Source organism: Amblyomma mixtum, chromosome 6, assembly GCF_055824585.1.
Source record: "Amblyomma mixtum isolate Tamu chromosome 6, ASM5582458v1, whole genome shotgun sequence".
Classification (NCBI taxonomy): domain Eukaryota; kingdom Metazoa; phylum Arthropoda; class Arachnida; order Ixodida; family Ixodidae; genus Amblyomma; species Amblyomma mixtum.
Genome location: NC_143017.1, coordinates 15517554 through 15536024, shown reverse-complemented (window position 1 = coordinate 15536024; position 18471 = coordinate 15517554). Strand labels below are relative to the sequence as shown.

At 46.8% G+C, this 18471-nt stretch overlaps 1 protein-coding gene across 3 annotated transcripts in view; it reads right to left on the bottom strand.

Annotated features, from left to right (window-relative positions):
* Positions 1–18471, bottom strand: part of LOC149338279 (cuticlin-4-like) — a 121176-nt gene that overhangs the window by 54215 nt on the left and 48490 nt on the right. For all 3 annotated transcript variants that reach the window (XM_089547591.1, XM_089547589.1, XM_089547592.1), the window contains exon 3: positions 1059–1119. In XM_089547591.1, coding sequence (XP_089403717.1) covers positions 1059–1119 — 61 coding nt within the window. The remainder of the gene's footprint in view (positions 1–1058; positions 1120–18471) is intronic.

Sequence of the window (18471 nt, the reverse complement as noted above, 5' to 3'; positions counted from 1 at the left end):
CAAAGCGCAGTAGAAGGGTTGTAGCACCACAGGTGATTTTTCAGAGCCAGAAAGCGCTTTTTTATGGCGTAATAATTTTTTAAGGCAGTACCTTAAAAAATCTTTTCTTTACCTATAAAATTTTCCTGAGACACGCAAAACACTACAAGCGCGAACATTAAAAAAATACCATTAAAAATCCCCCTGAAGGGTTAGTTACTATGGCGTGGTTTTCAAACAAAGTACACTGTGACACGAAGTAAGCAAAAACTTCAATATAACTTTTTATCGCTACATGGCACAAAGAAAATGTAGGGGATCATATATGATACGGTATGCATTAAGGACTAAAGAATTCAACCTGAAAGGGGAACGTCTGAACCTCAGGGTGAAAACGTGCTAGAGTTTTACCGTAGTTAAATCGATTAAACTCGCAAAAGCGTGTGTTTAGCCTGGTTGGCTCGATTGTGTTGAAGTTTAACACGAGGCGGGATCGGCTGCGGCGATAGGCTACCGTGAGGTATCACCGGGCGCAGTATGTTAATCAACCTCTTGATATGTTTTTCTGTTGAATTACACAGCTTAAGGAAGATTATAATTATGGGCCGGAACTGTGAATCGGTTGCTTCGACAAAATGTCATTTCTGCCAAATGATTGTTCATCTGAGAGAAGTGTACGAACAGACCGACTTTAAACCGGAGTGGCACGCCCTCTTGGTTTTGTGCTCATCCTTATTCTCCTGTCTGTAGCTCTGTCTGTTGAGACGTATTTCATGGCGCTCCACGAAAGGTTTAGTAAATAGTTCATGGGAATAGAATACAATTTTAGACTAATAAATACCACGTCTAAAAAAAATGCGGCTCGAGCCTGGCGCTCTCGTGCACTGGCCAGCAAAGGTGGTCTGCTCGCGCCGCCGCGGGTTCGAAACTTAGTCGCGACAACACTTGTTGTTTATTTTTTCAAGCTCAGAATTTAGTAGTGAAGGCGCTTTTGCAGCTTTAGCCGTCAAATAGAGCTTTCGCTCCAAAATATTCTGCTTCAGATCTGCAGCAGATAGTGCGAAGGAAACGGTCCTTACCGCTCTCCGTGTGGTTCCTTCCTCGCGGGTGGACTTCGTTAGCTGAGTCAAGCGATCTGACCTGCGTAGGCGAACAATGAAGAATGTGTGCAATTAGCTCTACCAGTTATCCACGTAGGCAGCACCGCCCTTCACAGCACAAGTTCGTGAAGTGCACGGTACTGCAGGAACTTGTACCAAATATTGAGAGCCCACTCCATAATAACACGATCTCCCGGGCAGCGCTCTGTCCTACATGCATCTTTTTCCTGACTGTGTTCGCGCTGCTGATACATATGGACCACTTCATCAGATCTATTCTCAATTTAGGTCAATTAATTTGAATGCGTTTCTGCCATAGAAACGACCCTAGAAGTGATAAGGCGTTAAGATATGATTGCCGCCTCTGCTCTGGTTCGAGTTCGGGCATAAGATAAGTTACGTATTATGGAGAATTGAATTGCGCAAGAAGCAGGATTACAAAAGACAACTTCGGGCTAAACCAGACATTGCATTCCAGCTTTGACAAGCTATTCCGGGTTGTAGCAATCATGTCAGAAATTATGCTCCCTTGTGACATCAGCGTACTTATACCCACGGCGTAAAGATATGTGAGACACCCATACTCGTATTGTATGGTACAGTGTTAATCGAGCATCGATAACTGCAATAGACAGAAAATTGAATTCCGAGAATGTAGTGCATGTCATATGACATTCGCATAACTACCCGCTTCAGGCTTCTAGGGACAGTATGTTCAGGCATTTTCCTGCCGTTCCCTGGTACGGGGTCGCAAGCGTAATGCGAAAGAGAAGAAGGCAAAAAAATTTGTTGATGCAGAAATATTTCCCACTGATTAAAGAACAAAATGTAAGTGTAGAGACAACCAGGCTGCACAGAGAATGAATTATTATAATATTTTATAAAAATATAAAGTGCGCTTTATTAAGCTGTGACCGTTGCATATAAAACTCAGTGCTGCATTTTTCTTATTTTTTTCCTCTTGTCCGCACGTCGGCATTTCCTTAGCCACATAGTAGCTTCGAGCCACAAAAGGCAGCGATAACCTAACTGATCTATGAAACCAGCTTGTTCAATATAACAGTTTCCATCTATCAATTCATGAGAAATAAACCGTACCATAAAAATATATGAAAGTTTGTTCTGGAGGCACATCTGAAATTCTGGTCCGCAAAGCGTCAGTAAGGAAAATTGCGAAGCAACTATAAGATTGCTGTTTTTACGATACTAAGCAACGTTAGTGTCTGCGTGTAAGTTTCCTTAGCTTCCACTCTCGCCAAATAAAGACAGAGAACCCAGAATTTGAGCCGGGATTGGAGTTCACGTGCCGACTCATGTACCGAACATACCATAACAGTGGCTATGCTGTCTGCTAAAGCAGTGCAATGGTCTAATGAATTTTTATTTATATGTCTGAAAAACTGATGTGTTTACTTATTTGTATATTTTATAATTTCATCCACTTATTAACTTATTCAATCATGTAGGAAAAGCTGAGGCCAGTGAGTGGGGTAGGAGTCAAATGAAGTGGGGTCACTAACCGGTGCAGCGAAAGGGACCAGTATGTATTTCAGGCCGCCGCTGTGGCTCAGTGGTTACGGTACTCTGTTGCTGACCCGAAAGAGGCGGGTTGATCCCGCCCGCGGCGGTTGAATTTCGATGGAGGCGAAATTCTAGAGGTCCGTGTACTGTGCGATGTCAGTATACGCTAAAGAATCCCAGGTGGTCGAAATTTCTGGAGCCCTTCACTACGGGGCCTCTCATAGCCTCAGTCGCTTTGGGACGTTAAACCCCGTAAACCAGCCAGTATGTATTTCTGAAGCTCTGTCTCATGTAGAACAATGCCACAGAAACAATGAGCGCCTACTTGTCATTGCTTCAGCTGCCATTAGACGAATTTTCGTTATGTTAGTCTGTGGGCTACAAAGTAATCACAGTCGAGTTCTCATTTCGTAGCATGCAGGCAAACATTGTAAATTCTGTCAGCCAGGGGTCACTGCGCTCGACATTTCTGAAAAACATTGTGGAATCAGACCAGCCAGGTGGCACCATTTCATATGTTAATGCGAGCGCCAAAACTCTCAGGCTTTCATCCGAATTCATACAGCCATCTTATAAAGCCTTGTTGCAAACCATGAACAGCTCGTTCTTATTAATCACCTTACCTCGAATCCGAGTGTGCTTCACTCCAGTGTTCTGCAAGGCTCTGTGCTCGGTCCGCTTCTTTTTCTCGTTTACATTAATGACCTACCCTCCTGCATTTCATGTCACATTCCTCTATTCCCCAATGACTGCATAATATTCAGGAAAATAGCATGCGATGGCAAAATACTAAAGCTTCAATCTTACCTCTACTCCATCTCAAAATGGCTTATGGACCTTAATGTAAACAAGTGCTGATTCATGAGTGTTCTCGAGTGACTAATAACCTGCCCTTTAATTACCTGAATGGCTTGCTTATAGACTCTGTACACACTTATAAATACCTCGCTGTTCGCATTAGTAATGACCTTACCTGGACTGCTCATGTTACACATGTCGTTAACAACGCCAGAAAACCTCTTGGATATCTTCGCCGTAACTTTGGTAAAGCACCTTCATCTATCAAGCTTTTACTGTGCAAAACACTCTTTTTACCTAAACTCGACTATGCAGTATTCATAACAGATTTAACGAACTAACTCAAGGTGTTCCAAAATAGACATGCTCGATTCATTCACTCTAACTACAACAGCATAACCAGCATGAAAACTAGTGTCAATCTGCCATCTCTTGCGTATCGTCGAAGAATACTTCGTCTTCGCCTTTTTCTCAGACTTTTTCATCTTACCTGCGCGAAGAGCTTATCTCACCCCCACAATGCATGTAACCACGAATGCCAACAAGGTTGGAATACCACTGTTCAGTACGAAAAATCTACTTTCATCCGTATCTACCCCGTACATCCGACGAGTGGAATCACCTTCCCGCAGCACTGGCACTGATTAATGATCACCGTTTATTTCAAGAATCAATTTGGTAACATTGTATAGCTAGGAATGTTCTGTAATATGATGCTTAGATTTCTGTTTTGTTACATTGTATATCCACTCCCCTCTATAATGCCGTATGGGCCTGTTGGTGTCTTAAAGAGGCAAAGATAAAATAAATAAAAATGTGAACACGCATATAAGCGTTTCCAGAGAAGAAACATTGCCTTTTTTTGAGATTTCGGATGCGGGTGGAGAGACATGAACGCGATCTAAATAACATGCTGCTTCATACTGTTCAAAGTATCTTGGAATTTCATTTCATCCTTCCAACATATAGATCTACCTAAGATAAAGAACTCAGAATTCTCCTTTGTGAAGATTAGTGAGCGCGTTCTCGACTTGGACGAAAGGAACTTTATTCACACTGTAACAAAACCGATGCTACTTTAAAATCTGTTTCTACTAACTTCTGATGGAAAACCAACAATTCATTTACATCCCGAGTCCGTTTCGGTGACAGAACAGATAGCACAGCCATTAGGATTGCACACCTGCCTTACGGTGTTTGCTTGTCATCAACGCTCACAAGCTCCTAACAAGGCGCACACTTGACGAAGCACTCCCCATTTATTAACAAATATCCGCAGTTACCTTCCTAAAGGAAAGCCAGAGAAGTCATCGTAGAAAATAAATGAACAGATATTGCGGTCTACTCTGTGTCATGGCTCGTCCTCTACATACAGTATGAAAAGCTTCTTTGCAATATAGCTTTTAGGTTTTAGTGGCGCTTCCAGGGATTAAGAAATGGGGCGATGGTGTTGGTGCGAATGTGAAGCTATTGTCTGTTATGTTTGAGCATTATGGGATGGAGTGACCATATTGGCAAGCCCAGTTGAAAGCAATAAATGAATTAATATGTATTCAGGACTGACGCATGGTTACTCTTACATAGGGTGCGCTACCTACGGGGACTTGATAGATGAGAAGTTTGTTGTGTTGTGTTGGGTTTAATTTTGCATAAGCTGTTAAGGCTATCATGCGCCAAGCTCAATGGAAATGATATTTCTCTTATGCAGATTTTTGCTATAATGTGAAAAAATGGTGTATAGGGTCTAAAGTTTGTTCTACCGAGTAATAAGAGAGGGTAGAAATTTTAGAGCTATCTACAAGTAAAGGCTTTTAAGGAGGCCGGATAACCTCATCAGCGGTCCTTGGCTGGGCAAGGAAACTGAGGTTCCCCGCCAATTTAATAAAAACCTCAGTCTTCTCGAGGATGAGAACAAGGCTGTAGTGTAACTATAAAGCGAAGCAGTGGATTAAAATTCACAGTTTCTCAAGAACACCTGCTTCTTTTAAAAAGCTAAAAACACAAGAAGAGTTAACAATGGCATTTACACTTAAGAGCAGCGCAGGGTGTAAAGGAATGCATTCATTATAAAACTTAATAAAGTGTTTCTTTCTTAGTTTTCCGAGGTATGAACATGAGAGTAAAATATGGTTTATTGTGAGCTCGCCTCCACATCTTTCACAAAGAGGTTTCTCTTGTTTCGTTAGTAAGAAATTATGTGTAATGTGCGTGTGTCCAATGCGGAGACGACATAAAATTATTTCCATAAAGCGTTCCTGATGCCTGCAGATCTTCCATTCACCCTAGACGGGCTTTACCAAGTGCAGCTTGTTGTTAACTTCGCTGTGCCATGAAGCCTGCCATTTTTCTCTAAGTTTAATTTGAAGAAACCTCATGCAGTCCGTCTGCGGAATGTTTACTTGTTTTACCTCACGACAGCGGCGCTCTCGTTTCCGCTGATTCCCACGTGACTAGGAACCAAGCAGATTTTTATTGTACGTCCTTGTGTCACAGCTTTTATCACATTATGTATTATGCTTCCTATTATGGGTTCGACTGCATTCTTGGGGTTTATTGCTGTAATTACGCTGAGGGAGTCAGTGTAGATAACACTGTTCTTTATGTTTTTCTTCATTATGTGATCTACAGCTACAGCAATGGCGAAGCATTCTGCTGCGAAAATTTAAGCGCACTGGGGCAGCCTGACCACTTTCTCCCATTTACCTTGTATGATCGAACTTCCTACATACAGTGCTGTTTTAGAACTGTACGTGTAGAAATCGGCATAATTCTTGTATTTTTCTCGTACTGCACAAAACTCTCGCTGTATGTATTCCTGTGGGGTTTGTCTTTTGTGAATATGTGTTAGTGCGAAATCGCATACATCAGGAAACGGGTACCAAGGTGGCAACGGATCAGGTCTCCGTGCAACATCGGGAAGTGCGTCTAGTGTGTTTATTTCTTGACATTTTTCATCGAAGCGGAGAAGGAGTGGTCTGACAGCTTGAGGTTTATTGGTAAAGAGTATTCTGGATGGGCATTTAGTAACTATGGGGTAACACAGATGCTTTGGCAACGACCTTATTTTCAGTACATATGCACAGGTTAGCATTGTTCTCCTGTTGTTGAGAGGCGGCTCATTTGCTTCCACGTAAAAGCTATTTACAGGGGATGTTCTGTACGCCCCGGTTGCGAGCCGCAAACCAAGGTTCTGTACTGGATTTAGCTTTTTAAGGTACGATGGCCTCGCAGAGCCGTATGCTATACATCCATAGTCTAAGGAAGAGCGCACTACTGACCGATAGATGTGCAATAGGCACAACCTATCGGACCCCCAGTGTTTCCGTGACAGCAATATAAGTATATTCAGGGATTGGGTTGCTTTCTTTTTATGGTGCTTATGTGGGGTAGGAACGTGAGCTTTCTGTCGAAAGTTAGGCCTAAAAATTTCTATTCTTGTTTTACTGGAAGTACGGCTCCATTTAAGCGTAGGGTGGGATCAATCTGCAGTCCTCTTTGGAGCGAGAAAAGAACGGCAACTGTTTTTTGTGGGGAAAACCTAAAACCATTTCTGTCAGCCCAGATTGCTAATTTGTTTATGGTAAGGAGTATTTGTCTCTCACAAGTTGATAGGCTAGAAGATGTGCATGAAATCTGGAGGTCATCGACGTAGACTGAGTACCTAATGGACTGCGGAATTATTTTGGCTAAGGGATTCATCTTTACTATGAACAATGAATTACTTAAAATGCATCCCTCAGGCACACCATTCTCCTGGATGAAATTCTTCAAGAGGGTAGCACCGAGACGAACTTGGAATGAACGGTTCGACACAAAGTCGCTTAAACATTTTAGCATCCTCCCGCGTATGCCAAGCTCTACCAAGTCACGAAAAATCACGAACTTCCATGTTGTGTCATATGCCTTCTCCATATCGAAGAAGACAGCAAGGCAGTGTTGTCTGTGTATAAACGCCTCTCGGACCGTGTTTTCAAGGCGGACGAGATGGTCAACTGTGGAGCATGCTTTTTTAAAACCACACTGGAGGACATCCAGAAGCTCACGGGATTGTAAAATAAACATTAACCTAATATTGAGAACACTTTCGAAAGATTTGGCTAGACAGCTTGTAAGCGTTATAGGCCTGTAACTGCCAGGGAAGGTTGGTGGTTTTCCTGATTTTAGGAATGAAACAATAAGTGCTTTTTGAAGCGAAAAGCTTCACTAGGCTCGTCAACACCGCGCTTCGCGTGGGCCACCCCTGGGCGCCGCCGCGGCGAGCCCTACCTCCTCCTCGCCACCCCCTCCGTTCTCCTCCTCGCCACCTGTTTACCCTTCGCCGCTGCTAGCGGTTCTTATCGCGTTCTTATCGCGTTATCGCAAGGCGCTGCGATAACGCCCGAGCGGCGGCGGCGGACTTAAAAGAGGCAGCGCGCCGCGGCGCGCGCTTCATCAGCACTTCTCCTCGCCACAGGTTTACCCCTTGCCACTGCTGCGCGGTCTCCGCCGCCGTCCCAAGAGAAGGTTCTTTCGCAAGGCGTTGCGAGAACACACGTATGAGCGGCGGCGCCGGCCGTAGAAGAGACGCAGACATTCACCATGGATGGAAGAAAATAAGACCCAGAAGTGGTAGCGAGGGAGTTGGCTCAAAATCTGCACCGCTGTCCTGGTGCTCCCAGTGCATTGTGCGTGAACTGCGACAGCCAGGACGTCAAACAGAACATAACTGCAGCTTTTCGCTTGTATATCCAGGCTTAACCAGAGCTAAGCCACTGCCAATTTTTTTCCAAAGCGCTGGTATTTTTCCTTCCACACATACTTTGTTAAACATTGTAGCAGAACTTCTACAGAAGGTCCAGATAGATGAGGCAGCATTTCATAATGAATTTCATCAGGACCTGGTGCAGTTTGTTTACCTATAGACAGAACTCTCTGGATTTCCTGAAGTGTAATCAAATTATTATAGGGTTCCTTTGTGGCGCCTGCCGAAGGGAGCCTTTGTTTTTCGATTGCGTTTTTGTATGTTAAGAATGACTGTTTGTAGTGTGACGAACTAGAAACTGTTTAAAAATGTTGACCCATAATGTCAGCTTGTTCTTGTGGGGACGCCTTCATCCCCTGCGTTCGCTTTCCCTCAACTCCCTAGTTCCCTGTAATTAGCTTCCCCGCAACGCCTGCCTTTAGTGTGGTTACTTTTAACTAACAGCGGAGGGCGCTCGCGTCGCAACGACAGCAGCGCCACGGATGGCGTGTTTTGCCGCTCGCGCGCGGGGGAAGGCTCTCTCTGTTCTCCCTGGCACCGGGAAGCGAGCGGACGTTTCGCTCGCAGCTTCGCTCTTCGTCGGCGGGCGACCTCATGTGGAAACATGTTCCCCTCAGCTCGTCCCGTCCGGTCTCGGAGATTCCCTTTGCCCTAGCGTGGGCGAATGTTCGCTCGTAGCCGGGCTGGTGAGTCGGTCATCCTCGATTCCTCAGTGTATTTTTGTTGCTAGCTTGCGTTATTGTTGTGATAGCAATAAATGCCTTGTTTGTGTCAGCCAGTGTGTCGTTCCTTTGTTCCCGCAGAGCAAGCCCCGCCGTGGTCGCCGTGCGCTCGGTAGCGTACGCGACCACGGGGTGGGGTCCGGGTGGTTTTGAACTGAGTCAGTCGCGCTTAAGCGCGGAGAACGCATTTATCTCCCTAGTTCAACCCCAAATCTGGCATCCCACCGTGGGGCCTGCTCTTGGAACATTGGACGACTGTCTGTTCGGTTCGAGGAACGCTCTTTGTCCGGATTTGACAAGTGCTAGGCCTAGAATGAATTTTGATCGTAGGACCTGCGGCATGCTTTCTTGAGTGCGAGGTGTATTGCGCTGCAGCATGTTTGAACTTTTCGACATGCTCAGCATGTGTTTTTTGTCAAGTTTTTCTTCCTGGAGTTTCTTCAAGAACCACTTGGTCCGCATCGAGGGAGCTCGAGGCCTAGCGCCAGCGGAGTTGCCGAGCCCGAAGCGAGTGAGTACGGAAGCCGCGTGGGTGGTCCGAATTTTCTGTATATATTTTCTCGCTGTCTCTTTTTCGACTCTGGGAGTCGCGGCTCCGGGAGCCGGATGGCCTGGGGCCACGGGTGCCGCTACGAGCTCGCTGGTATTGCAGCTCGGCACCGGGCGTTCCGACACCGTCCGATATAGTGGGCACCCATCACTCAGAAGCTGCTTCGTGCAGTGAGTGGGGTAGGACCATCCCATAACGCTGATGTCTCCTCGCGGCTGCGAGCACGAAACCCGTTTCGGGTCCTTCTTTTGTTGGGGGTCGTCGACCGTCACTATGGTAGTGAGGCCTAAAGCTATTCATAGCTGCCTGCACCTTGTCAAAAGTGACGCGACCACCGGACCCTGGTGTTGAGAGTTGGCGCACTTTGCTGCCCCACCCGTTTTTTTAACCTCGCATGAACTGAGCATTCTCGTTCAACTCCAGAAAGGGCTTTGTTCACTCTAACTTTGCGTTGTACAGCCGCCCGACACGTTTTGCTACCGAGTTGAGCATTGAGCCACGAGGCCCTTGTGTACGCCGTTTCCCCTCCCGTGACCTACGTTAAAGGCATGCGGAGTGTGTTTCGGAAATTTTGCAGATCCAGTGGAGCCACTCCGGCTTGCTGCCCTGTGCACATCGTCTCGCTGCCGCCTGCTGCGACGGAGCGGCCTGTATCCTGTTCGCCGCATCCATCCGGGGCAGCCGTGGCGAGACCAGAGAGCAGTCACCTCCGGCTGCTGTTACCCTGCAGTCTACTGCAGAATCCTGGCCTGCAGTGGTCAACCGGCCCTCCTCTTCGCGGGCCTGCGGACACGTAGTCCGTGGGCCATCCGAGTCGTCCCAGCGGAGACCTTTACGCCGCCTTCAGAATACCGCGGAAGACTGCGTGCACGCTGTCGGCGTGACCTCCGCTGCACGACCTGCCTACTGCGCATGAAGACCAGGAGACTCCTCCATAGCATGTAACTTGCAGGCGCGTGGGTCTATTTAAGGTTGGGGGGATGTGGGGACGCCTTCGTCCCCTGCGTTCCCTTTCCTTCAACTCACTAATTTCCTGTGGTTAGCTTCGTTAGCTTCCCCGCAACGCACTCCCTTTAGTGGGGTTACTTTTAACTAACAAGGTAGGGCGCACGCGTCGCAGCGACAGCAGCGCCACGAATGGCGTGTTTTGCCGCTCGCGTGCGGGGGAAGGCTCTCTCTCTTCTCCCTGGGACCGGGAAGCGAGCGGACGTTTCGCTCGCAGCTTCGCTCTTCGTCGGCGGGCGACCTCGTGTGGAAACATGTTCCCCTCAGCTCGTCGCGTCCGGTCTCGGAGCTTCCCTTTGCCCTAGCGTGGGCGAACGTTCGCTGGTAGCCGTGCTGGTGAGGCGGACATCCTCGATTCCTCAGTGTATTTTGTTGCTAGCTGGCGTTATTGTAGTTTTAGCAATAAATGCCTTGTTTGTGTCAGCCAGTGTGTCGTTCCTTTGTTCCCGCAGAGCAAGGCCCGCCGTGGTCGCCGTGCGCTCGGTAGCGTACGCGACTACGGGGTGGGGTCCGGGCGGTTTTGAACTGAGTCAGCCGCGCTTAAGCGGGGAGAACGCATTTATCTCCCCCAACTTCAACCCCACATTCTTTAATGCTCGTCTTTACACCGGGGTCTGTTAGAAGAGGAAGTGTGAATGGGGAGTAGCTGCCATTTATTTTTCTAACCTGCTCCCACATTTCTTTTATGTTATTGTGCTGTTTATGGAGGACACGTAACATTGCCAAGAAGCTTTTTCGGCATTACGACGTATATATCGGGCTTTAGTTTTTGCCTTCTTGAAACTCATGAGATTCTCGTGACTTGGATCCCTACGAAAAATGCCCCAGGCTTTATTTGTTGTTCTTTCGCTACCCTACATTCTTGCGTCCACCAAACCTTGTGTTTCTGGCGCACCACTCCTGTGGACTGGTGTATAGCTAGGCGTGCAGCGTCGATGATACACTTCGTGAGAATTTCATTTATTTCGTCTACGCTAAGTGTGTCAGAGAAAATGCTTTGTAAACTGGCTTTTTCGCTGAATAATGCCCAGTCGGCTAAATGAAGCTTCCATCGTCGGGGTTTAGTTGGGAGGATGGCAGGTGGTGATGATAGGGTAATAAAAACTGGCAGATGATCACTCCCATACGGGTTGTCTAAGATATCCCATATAAAATCGTTAAAAACAGATGGTGAACTAAAAGACGTCTAAACAGCTCATTTTTCCAGACGTTGGGGAATAGTACGTGGCCTTTTCGGTATTGAAAAGACAAACATTATTTGTGAGAATAAAATCTTCGATCATTTGACCCCTAGCGTCACAGCGTTCGCTTCCCCAAAAAGGGGAGTGAGCGTTAAAATCCCCGACTACTAGGTATGGTTCTGGCAGTTCATCGATGAGTTCCTGTAGGTCACGGACTATTAATGTTATATGCGGAGGAAGATATACAGAACAGGTTGTTATGGTTTTGTAGCTGACAATGCTGACCGCAACTGCTTCAAGTTTTGTTTTAAGTCTAATCTCTTGAGCAGGTACGCCGCTTTGAACGACAATCGCGACGCCTCCTGATAGTCTATTTGCCTGCTCGCGATCTCGTCTAAATGTTTTATAATGTTTCAGGATATTCATGTGTTGTGGACGAAGATTTGTTTCCTGTAGACATAAAGCTACAGGCAACATTGACGCTAAAATATCTGTTATTCATTGTAATTCTTCAACAGTCTTCTACAGTTCCACTGAACTAGAAAAGCCATGTTTATGTTTGGGGTAGGAACGATAAGGGGTTTTCTTATTTTCTGGGCCGGTTATGAGGGCCCTGTCCTTCTTTCGCTCAAGAGAGCTGTTCCGCCGCTGTAGCGCAGGCGGGCTAGGGGTTAGATCCATCACCTCGTCAGAGGTGCTGGAAGACCGCGGTGAAGCCGCGGGTGGGTGGGTTTCAGGCCTCCCCCGACGGGGGGAAGCCGTGCGGGATGCCCACCCATGGGCCGGCGCTCCCTGCTTTGAAAATGGCAGGGCAGCCTTCGCTGTCCCTGTCTGGGGCGTAGATGGCCCTGCCGTAGGCTCGGTGAAAGTGGCTTCGACAGGTGCCGGCGTGCTGCGTGGTGCACCGCCCCTGCGCACCACATCAGCGAAGTTGGATTTTGCTGTAAAAGAGAAAGTGTTCGTGAGTGCGAATCGCTTTCTTGCTTCCCGAAATGATATACTTTCCTTTGTCTTTACGCTCATTATTTCCTTCTCCTTATTCTTCTTCCAGGACGGACATACCCTGGAGTGCGCAGCATGGTCACACTCGCGCCACACTGCGCCACACTCCTCAGAATGGTGGTCCTTTGACGCGCATTTCGCGCAAGTTTTGCGGCCGCGGCAACTCTGTGAGCCATGGCCAAACCTCTGACAATTGAAGCATCTTCGGGGGTTATGGATATAGTGTCTAACATTTACTTTAAGATATCCAACGTCGATGGTTTCTGGCAATGTGAATGTGTTCAAAGTTAGGACCAGGTGTTTGGTATCTATTTCTTTGTTGTCCTTGCGGATTTTGATTCGGTACACATCAATGACGTTTTGGTCGGAAAGGCCTTCCAGCATTTCTTTCTCTGTGAGATGTAGAAAATCATTTCCTGAGATGACGCCGCGGACAGTGTTGAGGGCTCGGTGTGCTGTGATGGAGACAGATGTCTCCCCCATACACACTATGTTTGCGAGTTTGGAAGTTTGAACACTATCTCGCAGTTCCAGCAATAGATCGCCGCTGGCCATTTTTGATACTTTGTAGCCGGGACCCAAAGCCTCTGTTAAGCATTTCGATACGATGAAGGGAGATAGAATTCTGGCCTGTTTATCTTGCACTTCGCTTTGGATGACATGGAATTTGGCAAATGTTGGTTTCTTTTTGGAAAAAAAAGTTTCTGCTTCGTTCCGTCCTTGTTTCAGAGAGCGATCTGGTTTGGAAAGGGGGGAGCCATAAAAAAATTTACTTTTTCCGTCATGGTGCCAGCCACCCACCATGGAGCACAACAAGGGGACTCGACAGGAACTTGCAAGCAAGTCCTGCCCACGCCAGCTGTACACCATAACTATAACCAAATATGACGCAACTCAGGGTAGTTGGCCACACAAGGATAACCCTCGCTGCCAGGAAAAAAGGAAAAAAACCAATAAGGGAGGAGGATACAGGAAAGTTGCAAGAAAGGAGATAGGAAAGTGAAAGATGGAGAGGGGAAGAGGAAAAGGCGACTGCCGATTTCCCCCGGTCGGGTCAGGCCGGAGGTGCCGTCTACAGGAAGCTGGGGCCAAAGTAGTGTGTTGCCTCCGCCGAGGGGCCTTAAAGGTCCAAACGCTCGGCATCGGCTCAACCACCAGGATCCCCTTTTCCCCGGACACGGCGATGCCACGCACAGCTAAGCGCGGGTGCTCGGGTCTGTGGTGACGCACTGCTCACCATCATCCCCCTGCGGGGATGTCCCTGCGGATGCTCAGGTACCCGTGGTGTCGCAACTCACCAACGTCTGCATGAATCAGACGCCCCTGCGGGGGTGATAGATGAGAAGTCGACGCTACCATAATATTAGCAGCATTGTGTTGAATGGCGACATAACATGCCCATCTTTGATGTAAACTGGCGAAATTGCGCACAGCAGTTCCCGGCTATTCGAGTAGAAGCGGAATAATTATTGGTAATTCAAAATAAAGACGAAGTCTTCTGCTGCGGGTGGTATTCTTATTTCAGGACTCCAATGTCCATGGCTATTTCTCGTGCCTGGAACACCAGGTTACGCTAGATCGTCAGTCCAGAGCTCCTCCCACTTTTCCTTCGTGTAGTGTGTTTGTAGATTGCCTGGTTTTTCGCCCCTGCAGACCCACGTGACGTGGTAGGCTGTGGGTCTCTCGTCGCACCACGGGCGTGATTCATTCCGGATGCTCGAAGTGATCTTGGGTAACCCGTGAGGGACCTGATATTTCTTCTTGAGCTAGTAGATGAGGAGACCAACGAGGTTCTTGATCCGGCTGGGGGGGGGGGGGGGGGAGGAGAGAGGAAGGGAGCCGTATACTCTGGGCGCTGTTGTGAAGGGCTTGGGTAGACTTTCAGCAAAGTTTCGTCAACAGGACGGCTGCTGTTTGGGATTTCAGATGTATTCTATTTTTTTTAATAAACTTCCACTGCCTGTTTTGACGGTTTACCTCGAGGGAAACACGATCTCTCCGGTACTTTTCGCCGCATCTTTACAAGATTTATTCAAAGAATTGGCTTCGGCATTAATGGGGATAAAAATTAATGGAGAATATCTTAGGAATCTTTGATTAGCTGAAGACATCGTCTTTGCAAGTAGGAACAAATTGCAAAGAATGTTCAAATTACTACGCAGGCAAAGCAGTGTGATGGGCCTTAAAATTGTTGCATAAAACAAAATAAAATCAGCAGTCCCAGAAGGGCCAGCAGTTTACGATGGGCAGCGAAGTGTAGTAATTGCTCAAGCAAAACTTCAGCCCAGTGTCAGTTGGCAGCCGCAGATCCGGATCATGAGAGTGAACAGAGTGAAATGGTTCGGAGCATAAGAGGAGAAGAAGGTGATGAAGAGCTGTTTACCAATCTCCTTCCATATGAAGGTACATGAATGCTCCATATTGGCGGTACTCACCTACGGTGCGGTAATCAGGAGGCTAACGAAAAGGGTTCAACATAAATTCAGGAGATTGGAGCGAGCTATGGAAACTAAAATTATATGTGGAACATTAAGCAGCCGGAAGAGAGCACACTGACTCGGGGAACAAAGAAAAGGCGGTGATGCCCCAGTCAAAGTCAAGAAGAAATGGGCAAGGGCAGGTAGACCGTAGTAAAACTAATCGACGGTTGTTAACAATGACGCAGTCGATTCCCCGAGAAGGCAAGAGCAGCAGGGAGCGGCAGAAAGTCAGATGTTCAGATATGATTACAAAGTCTGACGGGATCAGGTAGGCGCCACTGGCAGAGGACTCTAGAAAGTGTGCAAGTGCAAGCTCTCCGCATCTGCCTTGGACTGCCTAAATCTCTCTCTACAGCAGTACTGTGGTCCTCGCCAGGGAACATCCAAGGAGCACGGCGGGCCAAGCATACGAGTAAGCATGTGGCATAACATGCGCTTCCTCTGCTTCATGCAGGTTTTTCTTGGCGGCTTTGCAAGAACGCTATCGCAGCAAAATGATTCAAAGATTGATGCATGCTGGGCGGCTTCGTCCATATCAGCGACGCCCTGTTCCTCCTTTCCTGTACATCATTGCATCAGAAGATCAGCGCCGTCTACCGGCTGCGTGACGTCATCGAGCTCCCCTATAAAAGAGGATCTGCAAGCCTTCGAGTTCAGTAGGCACGATGGCCTAAGCATAAGCAAGGGGTCTAATATGCGCTTCCTCTGCTTCATACAGGTTTTTCTAGTTGGCTTTGCCGGAACGCCATCGCAGCAACATGGATCAAAGATTGATACATGCTTATCGGCTTTTGCCGTATCAGCGACGCCCTGTTGATCCTTTCCTGTACATCATGGCATCACAAGTTCAGTGTGGGAGGGAACAGCGTTATTATATGGAAACATTTAAGCTATCTTGAACTAACAGAAGCCACATCATACGGCCCCACAAAATACGCGAGTGTCTCAAGTCGTTTTGGCGAAATGCATCTTGAAGCTCCAAGTTTTTCACTTCAAAATTTTCAGGCTTTTGCTGCAGCTTTTTAGCAATACTTTGACGCTTCCGTGTTTCCCATCCACTTCTCTCTTGTACATATTGCTTTCTGTACTGCCTGTGGCCATGTGACTCATTGTCCAAAAATTCCACTCTTCTCACGTGTTTTGGCCTCTTTCCATCTCTCTTTCAAGTCTTCAAGTCCAATATCTCCCCACCTGTTCTCCCGGCCGTGCCTTTTTCCAGGTAGCGGGCTAACCCCCCACCCCGCGAAGCGCTATTTTTTCTTTTTGGTTGTCACTTTCTCAAAGCTGTTTTCCTTCGCGCGCAGCTACGCGCTTCGCTGTTCCTCCACCTCCCTGTCTCCACCTTTCAGCTCGAGGACTATTCTCGGAACCACAAAACCTGTGTAAAGGAAAATGACTCTCTCCCCTCCAGCCAACCCCCCCCCCCACCATCGTCTCCACTGCTCGTCTTGGAACCGCGCGACTCATCACAATAAGACATTCTTGACTGCACGGCGGAGCTCACGTGCACAACCAACGCGACGAAAATGCATGCACACTCGAGCTAGCACCGTTCATAGTCTGTGGACGCGAAAAGCCACACTCATATATTAAGAGAGCTCCGACGCTGTTCGTACCGTCTGCAAGATCTTATTTGTAAGTACTAAAACTCTTTTATATTGATATACGTCTGGAAGTTAAAGTGGTTTTTGTAGTAAATGTTGCTTTGACTACATGCGCCTTTATTTTTTCGGCAGGAGAAGAGAGCGAGCCAAAAAGCACGAGGACGACTTCTGTGTACCCACTCTCATTGCGAAATGGCTTGCTTGACGTCGTGCGCCGTGGAATTGTGGCCGAATGGTGAGAATTTAATTTTTCGTCTTTGGTGAGATGAACTCACTAAAGATTCACTACTTTGGCAAACAGCGGGTTTGAACTCATATGATTTGAGATAAGATGCATTCGGGAATATGTCCTTTACCGCTTATGCACGACGGAAATCAGAACCGCTTAATTAATTTTTAACTGCAGACTAGTTGGTAAGGATATGTGTAATACTTCCGTAGTGTTTCTTTTTGCCTTCTACACTTGCAGACTGAATAGAAAATCCGCAATTTCTGGTTAAAGCTTTAGCCCAAGTTCTTTCGCAATAAAAAAGGGCATTAATCTGGACTATCAGACTAGTATTTTTGTGTGGTTTTCAAGTTGCAGTTTCGAATCCAATTATACCATGCATGCGAAGCAACTAAGGTAGAACAAAGGTGCCCTGAGTTCCTTGCGTTCAGCGTATTTCGTCAAAAATTGCAAGCCGCATTTTTAACCCCATTAAATAAAACTAATCAAAAATGTTGTTTTGACGTCCATGTGGAAGAGACGCTACAACCTGTGCATATTTACTTGAATAAAAAATTAGCTCGCAATTTAGAGATACGAGTTATGATATTAAAACAAAAAAATACAATCTGTTTTCAATATCACATTAAATTGCTTATCTCGCATTGAATATATTTACTGGGAGTGCGACACGACGCATTAAACTAAATTAAACCATTTGGTATAAGGGAAGTTTAGTAAATTAAATTCCACTTTGTGCAACTAAAGTGGTGCTGGTTGTTAAGAATAAATTAAAAATTATCCTGTAAATTATGTTGCTAGTGTCTTTACGATGACTGTGTTTCACAAAATTCTGTGTTATTTAATCATTTTTGTTTTTGTCCTGTGATGGCCATAATTCAACTTACCATGACATCAAGCATCTCTTTGCAGGCTTGGCGTTTCGTGAGGCCATCGTGCAAGAACTGGACGAGGAATTTGTTTGAATGCAGTCCAGCAGCCCCCTTGCAAGTGGAGTGCAACGATTACTTCGGATATGACTGATCAGTTCACTGGAGGACAGCTCCATTGAGCGCTTTATGGATGCCTTAGCCGTGCCGTAGCAGCTTGCCGAGATGCTTTGTCCAACCTGATCGGCACGCACCAAACTTGAAAATAAATTGTTTTCCCACAACCTCTGCCACCATGCTCTTGGGCCCCCTTTCTTTACTCCCCACGGTGGCTGGTGGTAGCGCAAACCATCCTGTGTGCGCTAGAAGCGTGATTCTTGTAACTCAAAGCAATAAACGGGTCTTTTTTCTGGAATTCTTTCGCACCCTCATTTATGAATTTTTGCTAGGTAGAATGGTATGTATGTACACCCATCCACAGTGCCGGTCATTGGCGAGTGGGTTAATTGCATGTGCCAGCGTTCGAAAGCTGGATGCCATTATCCGAAAGCTGGAAACCATTATTCGAAAGCTGGCTACCAATGTTTGAAAGTTGGCTACCAATGTTTGAAAGTTGGATGCCAGTATGAGACCTTTCCTGGCCCATGCTGCAGAACGAACTGTGGGACTGCGTTGGCCGCTTGATCGGCA